General features: G+C 32.2%; 1 protein-coding gene across 1 annotated transcript in view; it reads right to left on the bottom strand.

The window, feature by feature from the left end:
• Positions 1-21,726, bottom strand: part of LOC132742572 (retinoic acid receptor gamma-like) — a 46,999-nt gene that overhangs the window by 9,815 nt on the left and 15,458 nt on the right. Inside the window, exons 2-7 of the mRNA XM_060731054.1 lie at positions 18,202-18,290; positions 15,742-15,853; positions 15,282-15,395; positions 11,174-11,349; positions 6,883-7,024; positions 3,207-3,221 (exon numbers count right to left, since the gene is read on the bottom strand). Coding sequence (XP_060587037.1) covers positions 3,207-3,221; positions 6,883-7,024; positions 11,174-11,349; positions 15,282-15,395; positions 15,742-15,826 — 532 coding nt within the window. The 5' untranslated portion in view covers positions 15,827-15,853; positions 18,202-18,290. The remainder of the gene's footprint in view (positions 1-3,206; positions 3,222-6,882; positions 7,025-11,173; positions 11,350-15,281; positions 15,396-15,741; positions 15,854-18,201; positions 18,291-21,726) is intronic.

Below are 21,726 nucleotides of genomic sequence, written 5' to 3'. Positions count from 1 at the left end.
AAAAACATGAGCTATTTTAAACTTTATGATCATGCACTTACTGGTATTTTAATTAAAGTTAAATTTTCATTTAATTGCAAATGACAATCAAAATGAATTTACATCCATCACATGTTGAAGAGACTGACAATAGTTCATTTCTTGCAACACTCAACTTACTAAGAAAGGAAAACAAGGAAAAACATTTAAATAAAGACAGTTACTTGCAATATTGTTGCCTTATCGTTGCAGAAAGACATTTACATGTATTCCTAATCTGAAAAACCTCTATCACTGAAATATTTTGTTCAATTTGTAAATTGAAGTATCTTTTTGCAATGCCAAGCAATTTGAAAAAAATATCACAGTTCTGTCGTAATAATGTTTTTGCCAATGTACAAATTGACAAAAACATTATTCCTAGGAGATATAACATGGCTGCCTTATACAGGATTTAGGATGCACTTTAAAGTTTAAATGCTTTGACAGCTTTATGCAGTAATAACTGAAATATGCCACTAGCTTAAGACCAGGACAGACTGCACATTTAAACAATCACTACTAAATGATTAATTTCAACTTTTTCACCCTAACCACGCAAAATATTTTCGAAAGGACTTGTAGATTCTTACAATCTTGACAATCATTTTAAAGGAAAGTTTAAGAATCATTTTAAATGAAAGTTTAAAAATATTTACTGACTGAAAAGTGAACAGTGCAGACTATATATAAGACAAGACAGCACTGATGTACTGACTGACCTTTGTCTGCACCATGGTTGCATGGGTAGAAGCTTTTACCGCTAGCAGGGTAATTATGGGTTTAAACCCATTGAAACCCCTTATAAATCATAATGACCTGTTCCAAAGTCAAAAATGGGCATGTTTGTTTGTTATATGAATTTCTCATGGTATAAGAGAAACAACAAATTAATTTTTCTACTTTAGAATGTACAAATATGAGTTTGACAACATTTAAATAATGGTTTGTTTAATAGCATGTCTTAGAGGCTTATCACCTGAAGAAAGAAGCACTGATGTGAAATTGTTTGTCATAAAAGCAGCAAAATGTAAACAAAGTAGTAATTTGGCTTTTATATACAAAATACTAAATCACTATAACTTGTTGCCAAAAGGCAACAGAAACAAAAGATGGTTCAGGTAATTGGCCAAAGAGTATTTTTTTGAAAAACTTTTACAAGATACAAGAATAGAAAAGCTTTTGAGAAGTAAAAATAAAAGCATTTCAGGGGCATAATGGGCCTTTAAAGATGAAAATTATCATAAATATATTACCTCTAATATTGGTTAGAAGGTAATTAGCCACAACATAAATGTAAACAAGTTTTTAATAAAACCTTCACCAATCTGGTCAAGAAAAAAATCCCTACGCCAGGAACTACTTTTACTGTCAATCATGCAATATCCTTAACTGTTCTTCATAATACTGTCTGGATTTATCTGACAGTTGTTACTTTTCATGGTATTAGACAAATGGCATTTTCTAACAGACAGTCAAATGCGATGCAACATGCATGGCACAATTTAATTAGGTATTGGCACAATTTAATTAGGTATTTGCACAATTTAATTAGGTATAGTATTCATCTGATGGGAATGGGCAAAAGCAATTATTTCATATCTTATTCAACAGAAATATGGTTCATTTCAATATTTAAACAGTACAACTTTTTCATAAAGGATTGGCTTATCAAAAAATCTCCTAAATTTGTTTATTGGACCCTCTTTCCTATAATTATGGAATAATTAAGAGATTGAATTATTTATTTATATACCATGTGCAAATATTGTGAAGTTCAACATTATGGAAATGCCAGTGATTCTGATGGCCAAAGGTATGTGTTATTGCCATTTTATCAATTTATTTTTATCGATTTTCCATTGATAAAATGTGTTTTTATTGCCACTTTAACAATCTCCATGAGTAATATGTACTGTTATTGCCACTTTTAACAACTTCAATCGATAAAATGAGTTGTTATTTCTACTTTTATCAATTTCCATGGATAAAATGTGTTTTTATTGCCATTTGAATCAATTTCCATGGATAAAATGTGATGTTATTGCCACTTGGATCAATTTTCATGGATAAAATGTGATGTTATTGCCACTTGGATCAATTTTCATGGATAAAATGTGATGTTATTGCCACTTGGATCAATTTCCATGGATAAAATGAGTTAATATTGCCATTTTTATCAATTTTCATGGATAAAATGTGTTGTTATTGCCAATTTTATCAATTTCTATGGAAAAAAGGTGTTATTTTTGCCACATTTATTGTAATCAATTTCCATGGATAAAATTGGAGGTATTTTTAATCCTAAAGGCATATTCAACCCTGCTTACATCAAAGATGGTGAGAAAGTTGTTGAAATACTACAAGTTGATATTAAGAACCTTATTCCACTCTCACATGTTGCTATAGGTTATTTTTTATACCAATTTCAAGCTGTTTCAAACAGGAAAACCTCTATCAGTTATTAGATCCATATTTAGTAATATTAAAATCAGTTTATTTCAAAAATAACTAATTTTTTGTACAACAACCCATCAAGTAGTCACATAAAATCTTGACATTAAATGATTATAAGATAGAAATGTATGAACTAAATTTGGAATATGGTTAGGAAAATCGATGTCTACCTATAAGACAATGACTTGACAGTGAATTGACATAGTCCCTTTGGTATCAGCCTAAAATGAACTTTTATGCACATATTAATGGCCCATTCAGAGTGTTAAAATTACAAGTTCCCTATTTTTTTAAAGTCACTCGCTCTAAGTTTGGGGCGAAAATTGAAAATTTTGGATAACTTATGTTAATATTGCTTGAAAGTTTTGATTAAAATTGTAATCCTCACCACATCACAGATGGAAATTTAAAAGAATTTTTTTTTTTTTTTAAAAATCTGTTTTTTTTCCTAAACAATGTCCAAGAGTAATCTACAAAACATTTAGGCTCAAAATTAATGCATTTGATGAAAAAATAGTTAAAAACTCAACAATTATCATAAATTTGAATTAATTCTGCATGGCGCGTCTGAATTTGATAAAAATATTATAATTCATACAACATTTCCGCCCCTCAACAGAAAGAACGAGCTTCTTTAATGAGTTAGGTAGACATTAAGACAGAGGAGGTGTTTTAAATAGCACTGTACCCTATCTGGCATAACTAAACTGTACTAGAGGGAAATAACTAACCTTTTTGAAGAATGGCTGAAATGGAAGCAAATTTTACAAGTTAACTATAAGGTTAAAAGGTCAAAATGTTTGTTTTTTCTCTTTATGTTCAGAATTTGAACAATTCCTGTCTGAAAAAACAAAGTTTCTATTTACCTCAATACTGATTGACCAATTTCCATGACCATATTTGGTAAGAAATTTCAATGTTTCCGTAGTAACCAACATTATGCAAAATAAATTTTTGTGGTATCCAATACCAAAATTTCTATGCTTAATTACCATAATCAAGATTGTTTTGGGAAACTTCTAACACAATAAATGTTCAAACAGATTTTAGTGTTCTTTTGTAAACTTCGTGCACACTTTTTAAGAACTCATTTCATTCAAGGTCACTTTAGATTGAAGGTCACAATCTTCTTGAAATATCCTGAACCTGAACCACAATTTGTTATGGAATAAGCAAATAACTTTACTAAAGCAAAAATCTATTCAGAACAAAAATGTATCAAATGTAGGTCTTTCAGTACAAGTTTAAACCTGAATGGCCCTTTAACCACCCCCTATGACCTTGACCTAGTTGAATGACCCTTTAACCTCTCCCTGTGACCTTGCCCTAGTTGGTATATTCATTTTCCCCTGAATTTATTTTTGAACCTAATTTTACTTTAAGAATGACAAAAATATTGGCCAGAATAAAATAACTAGAACACCGCGAGTCAGATATGTCGCCTTGTGAACAATATAGTTAAGGAGAAATGGCCAGGACAAGAAAATTAACAAAGGGCAATAACTCTTTGCACTGCACTTCTTATCAATAAGATATATCATCCTATGAAGTTTCAAGTCCATAGCTTTTATAACTTATGAAAACTGGCCTGGACAAAAATAAAGTATGAAAATTAATAAAGGGTAATAACTCAAAAATAAGAAATGCAGAGTACCGGTTCTTGTGCAATGCACTTTTTCTTAATGAGATCTATCATCCTATGAAGTTTCATGTCCATAGCTTTCATACTTTAGGAGAAATGACCTGGACAAAAATAACGTATGAAAATTAACAAAGGGCAATAACTCAAAAAATAAGAAATGCAGAGTTCCGGTCCTTGTGCACTGCACTTTTCTTAATGAGATCTATCATCCTATGAAGTTTGAAGTCCAAAGCTTTTATACTTTCAGATAAATGGCCTGGACCAAAATAAAGTATGAAAATTAACAAAGGGCAATAACTCAAAAAATAAGAAATGCAGAGTTCCGGTTCTTGTGCACTGCACTTTTCTTAATGAGATCTATCATTCTATGAAGTTTCATGTCCATAGCTTTTATACTTTCAGATAAATGGCCTGGACCAAAATAAAGTATGAAAATTAACAAAGGGCAGTAACTCAAAAATTAGGAAGTGCAGAGTACCGGTTCTTGTGCACTGAACTTCTTCTTAATGAGATCTATCATCCTATGAAGTTTCAAGTCCATAGCTTTTATAGTTGAAGAGCAATGGCCCAGACAAAAATATAGTATGAAAATTAACAAAGGGCAATAACTCAAATATTAAGAAGTGCAGAGTACTAATTCTTGTGCACTGCACTTCGGGTTATTGAAAGAAGCATGCATACTAAGTTTGAAGTCAATCAGACATATAGTGACTGAGTTATGCTCCGGACAAGCTTTAGGGGACGCCGACAACGACACCGCTGACAAAAGTAATCCCTTTATGTCGCCTTTTCAAGGGGACACAAAAACTACCAATTTGTTACTTTTGGCCTTGAACAATGAAAAGGAGCATTACAATGTATGGTTCTCTTTGTAAATAGATTCAATTACAGTAACACACTAAGCATGTGAACTTGCATTTAATATATATCTTTAAATATACGCATGGGACATACATAAATATCGGGGTCAGATTTTCTTTTTTTTTTCTTTTTTTCCAAAAATATGACATGATCTTATAATGACTCGACCATAATCTTTATAATTTAAAGCAAAATTCATAAGATTTATTTTCAGAGGATGTGCTATTTTAGTTGACTTGAAATTAGAAACAGTAGTTAATGGAATTAATGTCACAAACACTATTACAAAAAAAATATGATTAAAGCAAAAAAACATGGATACCAAACAATCTATTTTTATCTAATGTGTTTTCTAGGAACTGCACAATGTGAACATAATCTGAAGCGGTGCACAAAAAAAGAATGCTTTTGTATGATAATGACATATCCGGAATTAAATTTTAAGACTTTGGTGGCGAGGCTATAAATAAACCAGTCTAAAAATAGAAGAATAATGCTTTTGTATGACATTTCCAAAATTTTAAGACTTTGGTTTCAAGGCTATAAACAAACCAGTCTAAAAATAGAACAAGAATGCTTTTGTATGACATTTCCAAAATTTTAACACTTTGGTATCATGGCTATAAACAAACCAGTCTAACAATAGAACAAGAATGCTTTTGTTTGACATTTCCAAAATTTTAAGACTGGTGTCAAGGCTATAAACAAACCAGTCTAAATATAGAACAAGAATGCTTTTGTATGACATTTCCAAAATTTTAAGACTTTGGTATCAAGACTATAATAAAACCATTCTAAAATTAGAACTGAACCTTGTTTATTCTAAATATCAGCATTAATCAATCAGATACCAAAATCTGTGACTGTTTTTCACTGAGAAGTTCTCCTGGACTCAACAAAGCACTTATAATGACAATAAGATTCTTTTTTTCTTACATACTTGGACACAATACATGCATCAACTATTTTACAAAAGCATGATCATTTTGTGCACCACTTGCAAAGATTTTGGGCAAAAAAAAAAGCGAGAAAGAAAACACATAAAACAAAAAGTAGTGCATAATAATTGAAAGCTTATTTTCAATATATACTCAGAAGCAACATAAATAATATAAGCAGCAATAACAGAAATTCTGAGTACTGTGTTAAGCAGTGTGATATAAAAATGCAAAAGTGTAAAGCATGAAAAAATATATAACCATTCTAATACTTTGATAATTAATAATAATATTTTGTGCATATATATCATCAAATTTCATCAAATGACTGATTAATTAACACAAGACATTGATTGCATTGAAAAATTTACACTTGGAATGAATGAACCCACCCCCCGCACTTCCCCTCTATCAGCCCATTTCCTGTTTGGAGATATTCAAGATATTGACCTTTGATTTGATCCAATTATTATCATCAAACTTCAGTGACCTTGATGACCTTCCTAAACTTTTATAAAAAATTTCATGACCTTGAAGGTTGATTAGGATTTGATGACCTTACCTATTGTCAAAATTAAGTGGCCTTGACCTTAGTTGACAAATTGGTCACATATCAGCTTAATCAAAATTTGGTTACCTTGACCTTTGATCTCATAAGTATGTCTTTATCCTTGCTCTTGAGAAATAAAGTATACACACTGTATTTTAAAATATTCCCCTCTCTTCTAAAAATATATATTTAAGCCAATAACTGCAATATTTTTCTTTCATACAGAAAACTCACGAAATAGTACAATGATAAATCTTTATACACAAATCTTCAACTTTGCAACACAAATTATCAACTTTTTAGAATCTTGTATGAAACTTGGGAGAGTTTATTCATTAACAAGTTTTCTTAGTGATAATGTTACTGAAAGTTATTTCCGCACAAAATATTATCTAATATCCACTACTATAACAGACCTTCTTTTGACATTCCCATCTGAAAACATTTCTGTAAACGACAGTACTGGCATCGATTTCTCGTCACCTTGTTGATTACACAACATTTGTCCTTGTGGCAGGTGTACTGCATATTCTTTTGAACACTCCGCCGGAAAAATCCCTGAAACACATAAATCATATAATAATTGAGCCGTGCCATGATAAAACCCAACATAGTGCATTTGCGACCAGCATAGATTCAGACCAGCCGGCGCATCCCCGCAGTCTGATCAGCATTCAAGATGTTTGCTATCAGTTTCTGTACTTGTAATAGGGTTTGTAAGCGAACAGCATGGATCCTGACCAGACTGCGCGGATACGCAGGCTGGTCTGGATTCCTGCTGTTCGCAAACACACAATGTTGGTTCTCATTTACATGTATGTATATTTATATACTTAAATGATATAATGCCAATTAGCATGAAAAAGACATCAAGGCTGAGATTGGAAACTTGTTCACTGGTATTATTGGTTTGAGTTACAGGGTAACCCAAGGTCACTTTTCCTAGTGACTTTCCTGCATATAACCTTGTTCCTTCATTATAATATATAAAATGGGGCGTCTGTAGCTAAGTGGTTAAGGTAATTGACTTCAAACCACTTGCCCTTCACCTCTGTGGGTTTGAATCCTGACAGGGACTTTGAATTCTTTCATGTAAGGAAGCTATCCAGCTAGCTTATCTATTTTTGGCCAAAGTTTTCTATTTTTCCATAAAAAAGTTCAGGACATTATGGCCAGACTCGTAAAACAAGACACCCATGTTTATATTTACCCAAGATAGGGCTTTACTGAAAAGTTGAACGTTTGATTGTACATATACATAATTGTTGTAAACGAGCTGATAATAATGTCATGGTGATAATTTGGTGGTCAATAATTATTTCAGTGTTGTAAGTGGCAATATGAGCAGATCAATGAAGTACTATTATATTATTTCCATCATCATATATCTTTCATAAATTATATCGTTCATAAATTATCTTTCATAAATTATATGTGCTCATTAAAAATTTTTACATCTATCAATATAATTACATGAATGTACATATTTGATTCTAAAAAACAGTAATAGATGATTTATTTCATGATATAACTTTTCATTTTTTACGCGCCAAATGTGGCGTGTATTACTGTAGACCTGTTTAGTATATTTACATCATTTCCTTATATTAAATGATAAAGCTTATTAAAGCGGAACATTTTTTGATAAAATGTGTTTGTTTGTGATCTTTTAATCATAATCATATATTGAAATCCTTTAAAACAGAAAATATTCGGAACTCTCGTCTCTGTAAGAAAACTAAGCTAAACACCGTTTTCCGGAAGTGTGTTTTTCCCATCTAATATGGTAAAAGCAGGGTTACAAACCAACTGATATATTTACCGTTAAATACTGTATAAATTTATAAAGTGCATCATCACAAAGTTGTTACTTTGTACACTTTTGTTCTGGTCCCCACATAATATTGTAAAATCCAAAATATTCTAAATTCTGGACCAAATCTTTAGCAATAGAAATAATCAGAAATACAAAGAAGGAAAAATCCAAATATGCAAAATCAGCAAAGTTCATTTAGTAGAACTGTATTTACATTTTTTTCTTTATATTTTCCATGTCGGCCATCTTTAATTCCAGAACTTTTTCTAATCAAGTCCAAACTTTGTGGCAACACTCGGAAACAATATAATCCTCGCACATATTTTTCGTCACATATTTTGCAATATAAAAAAACTTTTAATTCCAAAAAATCACTTGTAAAAAGTAAAGAATTGTCTGAATAAGAAATTATTTCAAAAGATCTCCTTCCGACTGCCAGAACAAGTTATATAAATGTTCAGACCTTACCTAAAAATGACATTATGGTTACATTTGACCAACAAATGAACTGAGTAAGGACTTATAAACAGTAAACTATGACCAAATGAGAGAACACATTCTCATTATCAGTTTAATAAAGCCAGACACTGACCTCTGGTCAACAGGTCTCTTCGAACTTATGGTAAACTTCAGATCAATTTTGTGTGTAAACAATAATACTACAGTCTGAGTACGTTAGGAGTCCTCTATTCAAACCTAACACTTGATATTATTATGTACAATGTAGAGCATTATAGTTTTGGATTGCTTCTCTTAATTTTCTTGACCAAAAACAAAATTATCTTCAAATATACAGTTTGTCAATGAGACGGCAAAACTTTCCTAATAGAAAATGGGAAAGGGTAATTTTGCAACTTGTCAATGAGTTAGCAAAAACTTTGCCACAACAAAACTATACCACTTGTACATAGAATAGCAAAAGTTTATATTACAACTTGTTAGTTAGAAAGCAATTTTAATCTTGGGTATCATTGTTCATAAAATAATTAAGTTCTTGCATGTAAATATGCAAGGATTATGCATAATTACATAAAGTACTGCCATTCATGTTTAGGTAAGCTCACAAGTGATAACAAATCACACATGGTGTGGATCAATATAATTTCAGTTGCCTAAGCAGTATTGTCATATTTTGTTTGTTGATCTTATTTTTATGCGGATTTTAACACTTTTTGGTCACATGTTAACAATGAATCAATAAACCCACTTTCCTGGATAACTAGCCAACAATTAACAACTTTCTCTGCAAGTCACATAATGCAACGACAGTTTTTGTTTGTTTGTTTTGTTTGGTTTTACGGCACACCAACACAATTTACGTCATATGGCAGTGAAACACGAAAGGTGATTTTGGCTAAGCTAAGGTGTTACAGACTTAGAACCTATTGAAGTTGTTCCATTTTACAAATATTTAGGTGTATTTTTCACACCAAAGTTAGTATGGTCCAAAACACAAGAGATGCTTGCACTACAAGGACTTAAAGCTTCTGCTTGTATATTCAATTTTCAAAGACAATTTGGTCACATTGATCCTATTGATATGTTCGAAATTTTTGATTCAATGGTAAAACCTATATTGTGTTATGCGTCAGAAATCTGGGTTATAATTATGTTGATAAGATTGAATCTGTACAAGTTAAATTCTGTAAACAATATTGTAACTTGTCACAAAATACAACAAGCTATTTTGCTCTTGGTGAATTGTGGAAGATCATTCTCATTATCAGTTTAATAAAGCCAGACACTGACCTCTGGTCAACAGGTCTCTTCGAACTTATGGTAAACTTCAGATCAATTTTTTGTGTAAACAATGATAGTGCAGTCTGAGCACATAAAGGAGTCCTCTATTCAAACCTTACACTTGATATGATTATGTACAATGTAAAGCTCTAGTTTTGGATTGCTTCTCATAATTTCCTTGACCAAAAAAAAAAAAATTGATTTCAGAAAAAGAAATGTTATATCTTCCCATACAAATAAACAGTTTGTCAATGAGAGGGCAAAACTTTCGTAAAGGGTAATATGAGTTAGCAAAACTTTGCCACTTCTTTCAATGTCAACAAAACTTTACCACTTGTACATAGAATAGCAAAAGTTTAAATTACAACTTGTTAGTCAGAAAGCAATTTTAATCTTGGGTATCATTTTTCATAAGCAAATAATTAAGTTCTTGCATGTAAATATGCAAGGATTTTTGCATAATTACATAAAGTACTGCCATTCATGTTTAGATAAGCTTACAGGTGGTAACAAATTAAACATCCTGTGTGCGATCAATATAAGTTCAGATGCCTAAGCAGTATTGTCATGTTTTGTTTGTTGATCTTATTTTTATGCTGATTTTTACACTTTTTGGTTACATGTCAACAATAAATCAATAAACCCACCTTCCTAGATACCTAGCCAACAATTAACAACTTTCTCTGCAAGTCACATAATGCAACGACAGTTTTTGTTTGTTTGTTTGTTTTGTTTGGTTTTACGGCACACCAACACAATTTAGGGCATAATTATGGCGGTGAAACAGGAAAGGTGATTTTGGCTAAGCTCAGGTGTTACAGACTTAAAGTAACACTAGGGGTCAAAACCACCTTACCTGCTGGAACAAAGAGACACATAGACTCTAGTTATTTGAAACCATTTAGTTGCCTCTTTAGGCAGGGTTAAACAGTGGCTGCAATTCTAATGCCTCAACCCGTGAAGGCAACCCCTTAGCCGCAAAGGGCACAATGAGAGTTACAGAGGTGTTGAGAAACATAATGTTCTAATACAAGAGGTTGAATCATAATAATAGTTATATGCTACTCCTTGTCAAGGAGGACACGAAGGTAGGGTGAAGGTAGGGTCGTAAAAAATTGTTATGTACATTTAAAGAATTAAGAAAAGAATACCTTGCATCCTTCACAAGAACTCACACCATAGTGGTAGCCTGAAGATTTATCCACACAAACAACACATGGTTTATACATGCGTGGTGGAGGGGGTGGGGACGGTGACATGCTTTGCTCAGACATTGTAGTCGGGCTCTGCATTTCCCCATACATTCCCTGTCCGTCATACATCACTCCTGAAATAAAAATAAAAGAAGGGATATATATATAACTTTGAACAATATATATCATGTGAAGTTAAAACAGCTTGACCGAGTCCTTCACTGGCTAGAGAGAATGAAAGATCATCTATCTACAAACACCTCCAAAAAAATTTCCTAATATGACCAGAATTGCACAGAAAACACACAATCATTAAGCATGCATCCCCAGTGGAGTGGGTAATTTTCAAGTCTTCCTAGTGGTGGAAAACAAAACCTCAGGTCAAAGCAGGCTCCTGAAAGACCCGTTTACTAACTCAGGCCAAAGCAGGCATCTGAAAAAATCCATTTAGTAACTGGGTGGCTTTTTCACAGTCTTTGGTTATACTGAAAGGAGAGAGGAATAAGGTTGTTGATTACACACCTGTTGATTTCTCAACCACCTGTCTGTCAAGGAAACTATGAATTCAGTCAGTGACTAATTACTGACTAACAACTAAAGAACAAGAAGATGCTATGGATTTTTCCACAAAAATGTTGCTGAAGTAACTTCTTCACATGAAAGAATCAAAACATAAGGGGCAGGTATAATTGCAAAAGTGAGTAAGCTGTAAACAATGGCATAATTTTATGTGTAACCAAAGTTATGAATAATTTTCATATGTTTGTAAATGATCATTTACATAGTTTTTTACATGGCAAATTTGTGTGTACTGGTATCTGTGTAATACAGGTATATTAACATACATGTATGAAATGTGTGAATAAACATAGCAAATAAAAGCATAAATTTACAAACTTTGTAAATTTTTTGCTCAATAAATTCAAGGTAAATTAAACAGTCTGTCATATAGCGTCTAATTAACTTAAAATATTTCTACATCCTTTTACAATCATTATTTATATGTAAGTTTTCATGTTGAAGGAAGCAATATTGACCTTACTAATTTCTACTTCAATTAACCATTCCAACAGCAAACTTCCCCCCCCCCCCCCCCCCCATTTACCACACTCCATTAAATTAGCAATAACATATATTACATATATTAAATTTTATGGCTCCATAAGTCATAACGGAGTCCATTACATTAAAACACATTAAAATTTTCTACTTTTTTTTCTCTCGGTTATTGCAAATTATATACATAAATCAATCTAACCTTAATTATATGTTGAAAATATTTTGCAGTCAAATTCTACATAAAATCTGTCATAATTATTTTACACACTTACATTCACGAATACACAAATTCATTCAATAGTTTGTGTATTAAAAACAAGATATTCTTCGCATGTAAACAACACTGTAAATAGACTTGACAGTGTAATAAAACAAACATTACTAGCACAAAAATTGGATTGACACACCTTACAATATTACATAAAAGCTTGTAAGATATTTATATCAATATACATGAACCAAAAAAAAAAAAAAAAAATCAACACAAAAATATGTAAACATACAATGACCTTAAGTTACCTTACCCTAAGTAGATCGCAATGCACTCTCCAAATGTAATGTCCCTGAACTTTATTTGAACCCAAAACACTCATTCCCTTTAATCTATAAAAATATTCCCGATATCTCACAAGACTTCCTTCCCTTTGTTTGTAAATCAGACAACAAATAATTCCGAATTTAATCCACCACGGTTTATCTTAATATACTAGACTATCTCTACAGTACACAGTGTACTATGATTAAAATATATACCACAGAAATGTTTACTGCACAATAGGAATATTGGATGGTTGAAGTGATTTTGTCAATATAATACACTTTATGTATGTGAAATCTCCGCAAGAATGATTCCCCCCCCCCCCTTCCTGTGTTACTGTGTTACTTCTTCTAACGTAGAAAATACCAATAAATTCTCTGCCTTTTTATCGACACTCATTAAATGTTACACGTAATCCATATATTATTATACATTTTTGATGTACATAAATAATCTAGATACATATCATTAAAAATGTTGGTTTTTTTAATGATGTGGTTTGTAATTAAGGTGTATTTATTCTATAAACCTATATATATTAAATGTCTTTAATTTACAAAATTGCTTGTTTTAATATTCCAAAATACTTGTATAAATAGAAATATGTTTGTAAACTTTAATTAGAATTTAAGGTGCACATGCACTAAATCATTGCTAAGTGGTAAAAACGCGACATAATATTTTGTTATGTAACATTTTATTTGGTTTATACATAAAATATTCATGCATCTTAACTTATAAATAAATCAAATGGCTCAAGTGTGCACTGTGTGAGTATACAATAATGTTCTCAATGTGGTCAGTACATGTTTTAAAATATTGTCACAATTAATTCACAAGTGTTTTTTCTTTTTTCTCCTCTAAAAACAACAACAACAAAACAATCGCCCTATAACTGATTTATTTTATGTACTTTAACAGTTAAGATTCCCATTAAGATTATGGCAATGTTCAAATAGTTCTTCAGGCTAACATAAATATACTGGTCGAGGAAACCATAATTGTACTTTAAAAGACATACAATAACTGTGATTGAGGTTGCATAAAAATTGTTCCGAAGGTGGTTATTAACCCAAAGCCTGCACGTCTACTGATTTCACGTATGCCACCACTTAGCTGGTATAAATCAAGATTTGCACTTTTAGTTATTCAATTTTTAAAAATTTTCTTTTTAGTTGGTTTAAACATTGCACCAGCACAGTAGAATGCATATGGCGACTTTCCAGCTTTACTGGTGGCGGAAGACCTAAGGTGCCCTTCTGAACAATTCCTGAGTAGAACCACTAACCTGCCGATAGCTTTCTCACATTTATTCAAGAAGCACAAACGGGCACCAACTTGGGTAGAACCACTAATGTGCCATGTTGTAAGCCAGCTGAATAGCTTTCTCACAAGTAGACTTCTAGCTATTCAGTCAATAAATATCTTTAAAATTTTTGCGAGTTAATGTTAATTAGTTTTGTCCAGTTTGAAAAATGGACAAGTCCATTTAAGAAATGATCTATGTGGATTTAGGGTGGAACCAGATAACATACGATACAATAAAACGCCAGAACATCCCTCCATATAAGCCAGGAAGTCTTCAATCAGCAACATGAAATTTGCTGACAACAATTCAATCTTATCATGACATCCTCTTGTGAAGGATGTACAACCAAACATCACACTCTTGTGGAGGATGTACTACTGGTAATATTTCCAAACATCACTATTGTGGAGGATGTAATACTGATAATATATCCAAACATCACTCTTGTGGAGGATGTATTACTTGTAATATGTTCAAACATCACGCTCTTGTGAAGGATGTACAACTGGTTATATTTCCGAACGTCACACTCTTGTGAAGGATGTACAACTGGTAATATTTCCGAACATCACACTCTTGTGAAGGATGTACCACTGGTAATATTTCTGAACATCACACTTTTGTGAAGGATGTAAAACTGGTAATATTATTGAACATCACACTCTTGTGAAGGATGTACAACTGGTAATATTTCTGCACATCACACTCTTGTGGAGGATGTACAACTGGTAATATTTCCAAACATCACACTCTTGTGAAAGATGTACTACTGGTAATATTTCCAAACATCATACTCTTGTGGAGGATGTACTACTGGTAATATTTCTGCACATCAAACTCTTGTGAATGATGTACTACTGGTAATATTTCAAAACATCAAAGTTTACTCTTGGGAAGGATATTCTACACATATTTCTGTACATCACACTCTTGTGAAGGATGTACTACTGGTATAATTTTTGCACATAACACTCTTGTGAAGGATATACAACACATAATATTTCAGCACATCACACTCTTGTGTAGACAGTACTACTCAGTGGTAATATTTATGACAACACACTCTTGTGAAAGATGGACTAATCATTTACTTAATTGACAGAATTACAGAATGGTTTATTAACTGATTGATTAATTAATTGATTAATTGATTTACTTACCATGATGTTGTTGTTGAGGTTGTTGAGGGTACATATTATATGGCATATACTGAGATTGTGGTTGTTGAAAAATCATAGAATCCATGTTAAATGACAGCTGATCCATACCAAGGCCTGTAAAAATATAACATACACTGTGGCTACAACTATATACAAATTAATTTAAGCGATACAAATCATTATCATATACTTATGCTGCTTTTGCAACTCAATAAAAAAGGTATTGCCAAGGCAAAACATGAGGTGTCATCATTTGTGTTATATACATGTATCATGAAGATGCCCTAAATGTTAGTATCATACTTCAAGTGTGTAAAATTTAATCAAAAAGTGATAATTTCCTACCAAAAATGCATCTTGCTTTTGGTATGTGATAAATAAAATAATATATTCATTTAACTTTGTTACTGAATTTATTGCTTTAACATTTATCATTTTACCACAAAAAGTAAAGACATACCTTGATGATGTGGGTTTTTGGGCCCCATGTCTCCCATTAAGGGATCGTTCCCCATACCAGGTGGATTCATGATAAGAGTCGTCATATAGAAAACATTCCACGGGTAAACCTCCTGAAATAATATTTACATAATTCAGTATTAGTAAAATTGTAATATTTAAAGGCTACTGTTGTAAACACTGATGCAGACAGACAGACAATGCCATGGTGTTTCCTGCGCCTTTAAAAACAAGTTGCTTACTTCCTCATACATGTCGAGAATGATGCTAAAATCTTTCCCCACCTTTTATATTGGATACCATATTACCAAAACAAGAACATTTTACCACTACAAGCAGTGAAGTTTTGTAACACTAACAAACAATGTTGCAGTTTATTACTTCATCTTTTTGTATAGATATTATGACAACAACAACAACACCACATGTAAAGCGTCAACTTTCCCCTGGTTTAATGAAGAAAGATGCCTGCCTCTCAACCAAGAGATTGTGGGTTCGAGCCTTATTCAGATCACAACCATATTTCCTCATATAAAACCAGCACTCAAGTTAGTTAGATGAAGTAGTTCAGCTGGAAAATTTACGAGTCATTAAATTAAAATAATAAATTAATCAACAACTTGGTGTGAAAGGGTCGTAACTCCTTCTTTATTTAATATGAGTTACTTTCCGCACCTTTTTGTGGTAAAAAACTGTTAAACAAAATCTTTATAATCATCATTTTTTTGTGGTAACAAACAGTTAAACAAATCTTTATAATTATCATTCTTTGTGGTCACAGACAGTTAAACAAATCTTTATAATTATCACTCTATGTGGTCACAAATTGTGGCATAGCAAATCTGCATTTCAATTCTTACTTACCAGTATATCATTAAAATAAACAGATATTAAAATACAGAAAAAATTCAAGGAGCCTTCAAGGTGACAAAATTACAGGAAGTTACACAACTGATTTGATAAAGAACCATTAGAAATTCTCATGGCTTTAGAAATAGTGTTTAAATTGTATTTTAAGCCATTTATAAGCAGACTGGTTCTCAGCTGAATTCTCGATGATTTCCATGGAGATCTTAATCCAGATTTTGTTTTTAACTGAAAACACATTTATACTATAGATATGATGTAAAAAATTCACTTACAGATCTGATGTTAAAACTTCTTTTACAATAATCTTTTTGACCTTGACCCCAGTTGGTCCAAATGATATACCAACTGGGGTCTTCATATAAGCTTGCTATACACCAAATTTGATTACAATATCTCATTCCTAACTCTAGTTATACAAACAAATGCAAGATTCATTGACAGTGAATGATGAGAACAAGGGGAGTAATAAAGTCTCTTGCAGTAGCATTCTTAAGTCCAGGTTGTCTCCCTTGTCTATAATATATAACACTTTTTCTTTGCACAAACGCCCATTTGAAGTTCTAGCATTTAACAGAATTGCAGTACTGTTTGTAATATTGTAAGAAATACGCAATTTTGGTCTGCTTTTGTTATTACAGCATGTGTAATCCACCAATATATATCTGTTTTTGCAATTACTAGTAACAGCTTTTCCTCCCAACATAACGAAAAAATGCACAGAAAGGCAGACTGCATGTCAGTTATTCACAGTTATTTACTAGGAAATGGCAAATAACATGAGTGCCACACGATCAGACAGGAATTTATTAGGAATCACAAAGAATGACTTAAATCATCAGTATGTAAATTGCAATGATTTACAATCGGCAACGATTATGATTCAAATTAAAGTGAAATGTTAATATGATACACAAATATTTGCTCAGAATTTAATGGTGGTATTAAAAATACAATACAATTCTTTTTTTTTTAATTTTCACAACATAATGAATGGTTAATTTAAAGCCAAAGGCCCATTATGCCACAAAATGCTTTTCTAAGTGATCGAAATCCCCCCCAAAATTTTTTATTTTTGGTGTCATGTTAAAGACTTCAGTTTAAAAAAAAACCTATAACTATAATTTTGATTGGGGATCTTTTTATATATAATTTTATCGGTGGTTTTGTATTTGGTATCTTAAAGTAAGCCTTAGAGTGCTGAATTTTTTTTCCAGGGTTGTAGCAGGGGTCCAGGGGCAAGGTGGGGTGGGGTGTCCAAACACTAATACTACCACCTGTGAAGTTAACAGGACACAAAAAATAAACAGCTTTTAAGAAATGAAAAAAGTATGTCTGCGGCATAATGGGCCTTTATTAAATTCTACTGTATAACTTAATCAACATAAATTAACATCATTACCATTAGCATAATCGATAATGTACATACAACATTTATTTATTTAGCAAATTTATTTTGAGGGGTGCTTAAGGCTGTTTTTACAAGCATCACAATATATATGATGGACTTAATGATATTATGTTTTCCTCCAAGGAGGGAAGGTAGAACTGTAGAGGTTGCAGTGTAGATGAAATATATATAACCAATACTTACAAAATGATAAAATTATGTCCAATGGAGAATAATAAACAGCTATATATTCACTAGAATTAAGTCTTCCTTTATCTGTCTTCTTGTTTCACCTGAAAAATATAGAAAATAAATCTGAAATAAACATAATAAATCTAATATACACTAATAGGTATTGAATCAATCAGACCCTTAGCCTTTGGTTGTAAAACATTTTTGACAGGTTATATGGCCCTATATAAACAGTATTGCAGTGGATCAGGTTATATTGCAAATAATAATTTATATTTGGCCATATAACCTCACAATAATTTTTATAACCAATTTATAACACAGCAAACTTTCTTTATTGGAGAGAAAAAAAAAAGAAATTACTTTGTATATGGGACTGTTGCCATGTATAAAGTTTTTATTCAATGAAAAGTAACACTACAAACTTGAAGTATTATAAAAGTTGAAAAACACAAAAACAATGAATGTCTTTTCCCTTGCAGTTAAAGATAAATGTAGAAAAGATATAAAAATTGTTTCTGGGATAGAAAACTTGAGGACTCTTATTGAGCTAAAAGAGGTTAAGATGACTACAGTCCTCAAAGAAGAGAAAAGCCAAAAAGTATGAAGATATGGCAAGTGCCGTGATCTGAAAAGTGCCTAAAAGAAGGGCAAAAGGAAATGCATTGGAGGATTTAGATGCCCTGTTCAGACTTGGCATTATTTCTGGAGAGGAAATCATATGACAGTACCTTTGACCCACACCATTCCAATCTTCAAAATAATCTCCTTTATTCTATATAATTCAAAACCAATTGTAAGATTCAAACCTGCGCGAGACAACCAACACTTATGAGCTATATACATGTATATTGCTTTTTTTCATATTTTGTTAATTATAATTATTACGAAATAATGACCACCAAAAATGGCTGCCACTTTTGGCAAGGGAGGTAATTAGGCCCTTTTGTAAAAATTAGCAAATTATTTATTGCTGGATTTAGGAAATATTTTTGTCTTTTCATATACACACACTTTGTTACTCAAAGGTCACTGACCTCACTGTTGGCAAAACATTGTGGGCCAAGTGTCAGTACCTGTAGCCAGGTAGATATTTTCTTATCTAAATAGTGGTGAAATTACTCATTCTTCTGGCATACCATGTCCAAACATGTTTCCAATTGTGCCTGATTGAAAACAGGTTCATTATAAAATATAAGATTCAACACTGTTGTTGAAAAATGATATTCCTTTCCTGTATTTTTGAATCAACAATAAGCAATAATGCTTACAATATCAAAACATTATAGCTTTTAAGATCAATGCAAAACAAAGCAAAGATGGCAACAATAACAATGTTTCCGAGAAGAGTTGTTCCAAAAATCTTTCCTATTATATGTTCTAGCCCCTTCATTCACAGTTACTATAAAGGGAATTAACTGATGCAGTTATATTCCAGCTATACAAAGCTGAAAAGATTCTTGCTTGTTTGTTTTAGGTCATTTTTATCGTGTTAAAAAAACTAACTGCCTTGTACATAAATATGTACATATAATTATTGTATAAGAAATATTTGTCCGGAATCACTTAAATGGCATCAAACCAATTTTGTTACCACTGTATGAGTACTGTTGTTCCACATAATATTATGTAGCAGGCCTAAACAACAACACAAGAGCTTTGTTTGTTTGTTTCATTTTACGCCTTTTCCCAACAGTATTTCAGTCATATAGTAGGCGGGTAGTTTCCTAACCATCGTTCCTGGAGAGTTACACCAGTACTAGACTACCTGCCTCCGCGCTAAACTACCAAAGCATCTCCCGGGACTCGAACACACGCCAGAGAGGTAACTGGATTAGAAGTCATCGACTCTAACCCCTAGACCACGGAGGCGGTTAATGCGGGACAAAATATATAGAGGTCTACTTAGCAAGGCATACCAAATATGTAAGCTCTGGGCATTGTAGTTTCACACATTTAAATTCTAATGCGTTTTATTATACAAAAGTATATTAATCAAGTGACCCCCGAGGACAAAGCCAATTTCTATCTGATGAACATTATAAGTAACATTTCTGCCAAATACATTGTACTTTTAATTTCAATCTATCAGTTCAAAAGAAACAAAGCAGACACAAATTTTTGAAATTCATACATAATCACTAATTGTGACCTTGACCTTGACCCAAGGAAGGTGAAATCTGTGCTTCTGTACATCATCTCATTATTGTTATCATCCACTGGTTCAAAAGATACACAGTGGACACGAATTAGGCTAACAGATGGACAGATGGATAGACATGCAACCAAATTAGAATAAAGGGCTATTTACTTTATTATTTTCTTTTGTTTAATTTACGGCCATTGTCCACTAATTCTATTGTAACAGAATAACATCTTTTACAATAAGATAAGATGACCCCCTATTTACTTTCAATAGTGCAAAGCAAAATATAATAATACATTTTTTTTTTCGATGGGGCTTACCAAAAAGCGAATTAAAGAAAAGGCGAAATAATTTTATCGCCTTCCAAAAATCACGAAAGTTAAGCTTCTGACTGCCAGTTTATGAATGACTCAGATCTAACATCTGACCATAATAGAGTCCTTTAACCTTATTTCCCCCCATTTGCAACACTTATAATATTTCCATCCTTCCATTATTTTTAATTGGTAAGTAAATAAATCTACCGCTACAGAATGCTATAATTGACACAGATAAATAAATAATAATGAAGCAAAATTGATATGTATGAACCCATTCCTAGGTCACTAAACTAACTGAAAGCAAAAACAAGATTTTATGAGCTAAATATATACCGATTTTATGAACTAAATATACTTGCAGTTCTAAAATATGACCATAATGTTTCATGGAGCGAAAGTTCAATACTAAGCTAAACTATCTCAGTAACTTACAAGACTGCAGAGAAGATGTGGGGAGGTTCTTGTTATAAAGAATGGTCTAAATCGGGACTTGGGTAAATTGTTTCGGGACTTGGGAAATTTTTTCGGTTAAAGATGGATTCTAACTTAACTAAATGAAGCGTATTGATTTTAATGAGTATGCTGTACATATTAATGTCAATCTACAGTCAATTAAAGTGACAATATGCCCATCCAATTGTTAACGGTCAGTGAACAGGTAAAATAAATATAACTTGACATTTTTCCATAATTGAGTTCAATTATATATTCTACAATGAAGGCAATAACCAATATTCCCAGCTGACCAATGAACATTTGAGCCGCGTCATGAAAAAACCAACATAGTGAGTTTGTGACCAGCATGGATCCAGACCAGCCTGCGCATCCGCGCAGTCTGATCAAGATCCATGCTGTTCGTTTACCAACCCTATTACAAGTAGAGAAACTGATAGCGCCGATGCGCAGGCTGGTCTGGATCCATGCTGGTCGAAAACGCACTATGTTGGTTTTGTCGTGACGCGGCTCAAATATCATTCAGAATTCAATTCTTAAAAAAAAGAGTGGAACAGTCTTTTTATATTTTAAGTAGTCTTTATATTGTATTATTGTCAATAATTGATCAATCATCAT

Source organism: Ruditapes philippinarum, unplaced genomic scaffold (assembly GCF_026571515.1).
Source record: "Ruditapes philippinarum isolate M1 unplaced genomic scaffold, ASM2657151v2 ctg9070_1_1_1_1, whole genome shotgun sequence".
Classification (NCBI taxonomy): domain Eukaryota; kingdom Metazoa; phylum Mollusca; class Bivalvia; order Venerida; family Veneridae; genus Ruditapes; species Ruditapes philippinarum.
The sequence above is the reverse complement of the archived record's forward strand: the minus strand, read 5'-3'. Positions and strand labels throughout refer to the sequence as shown.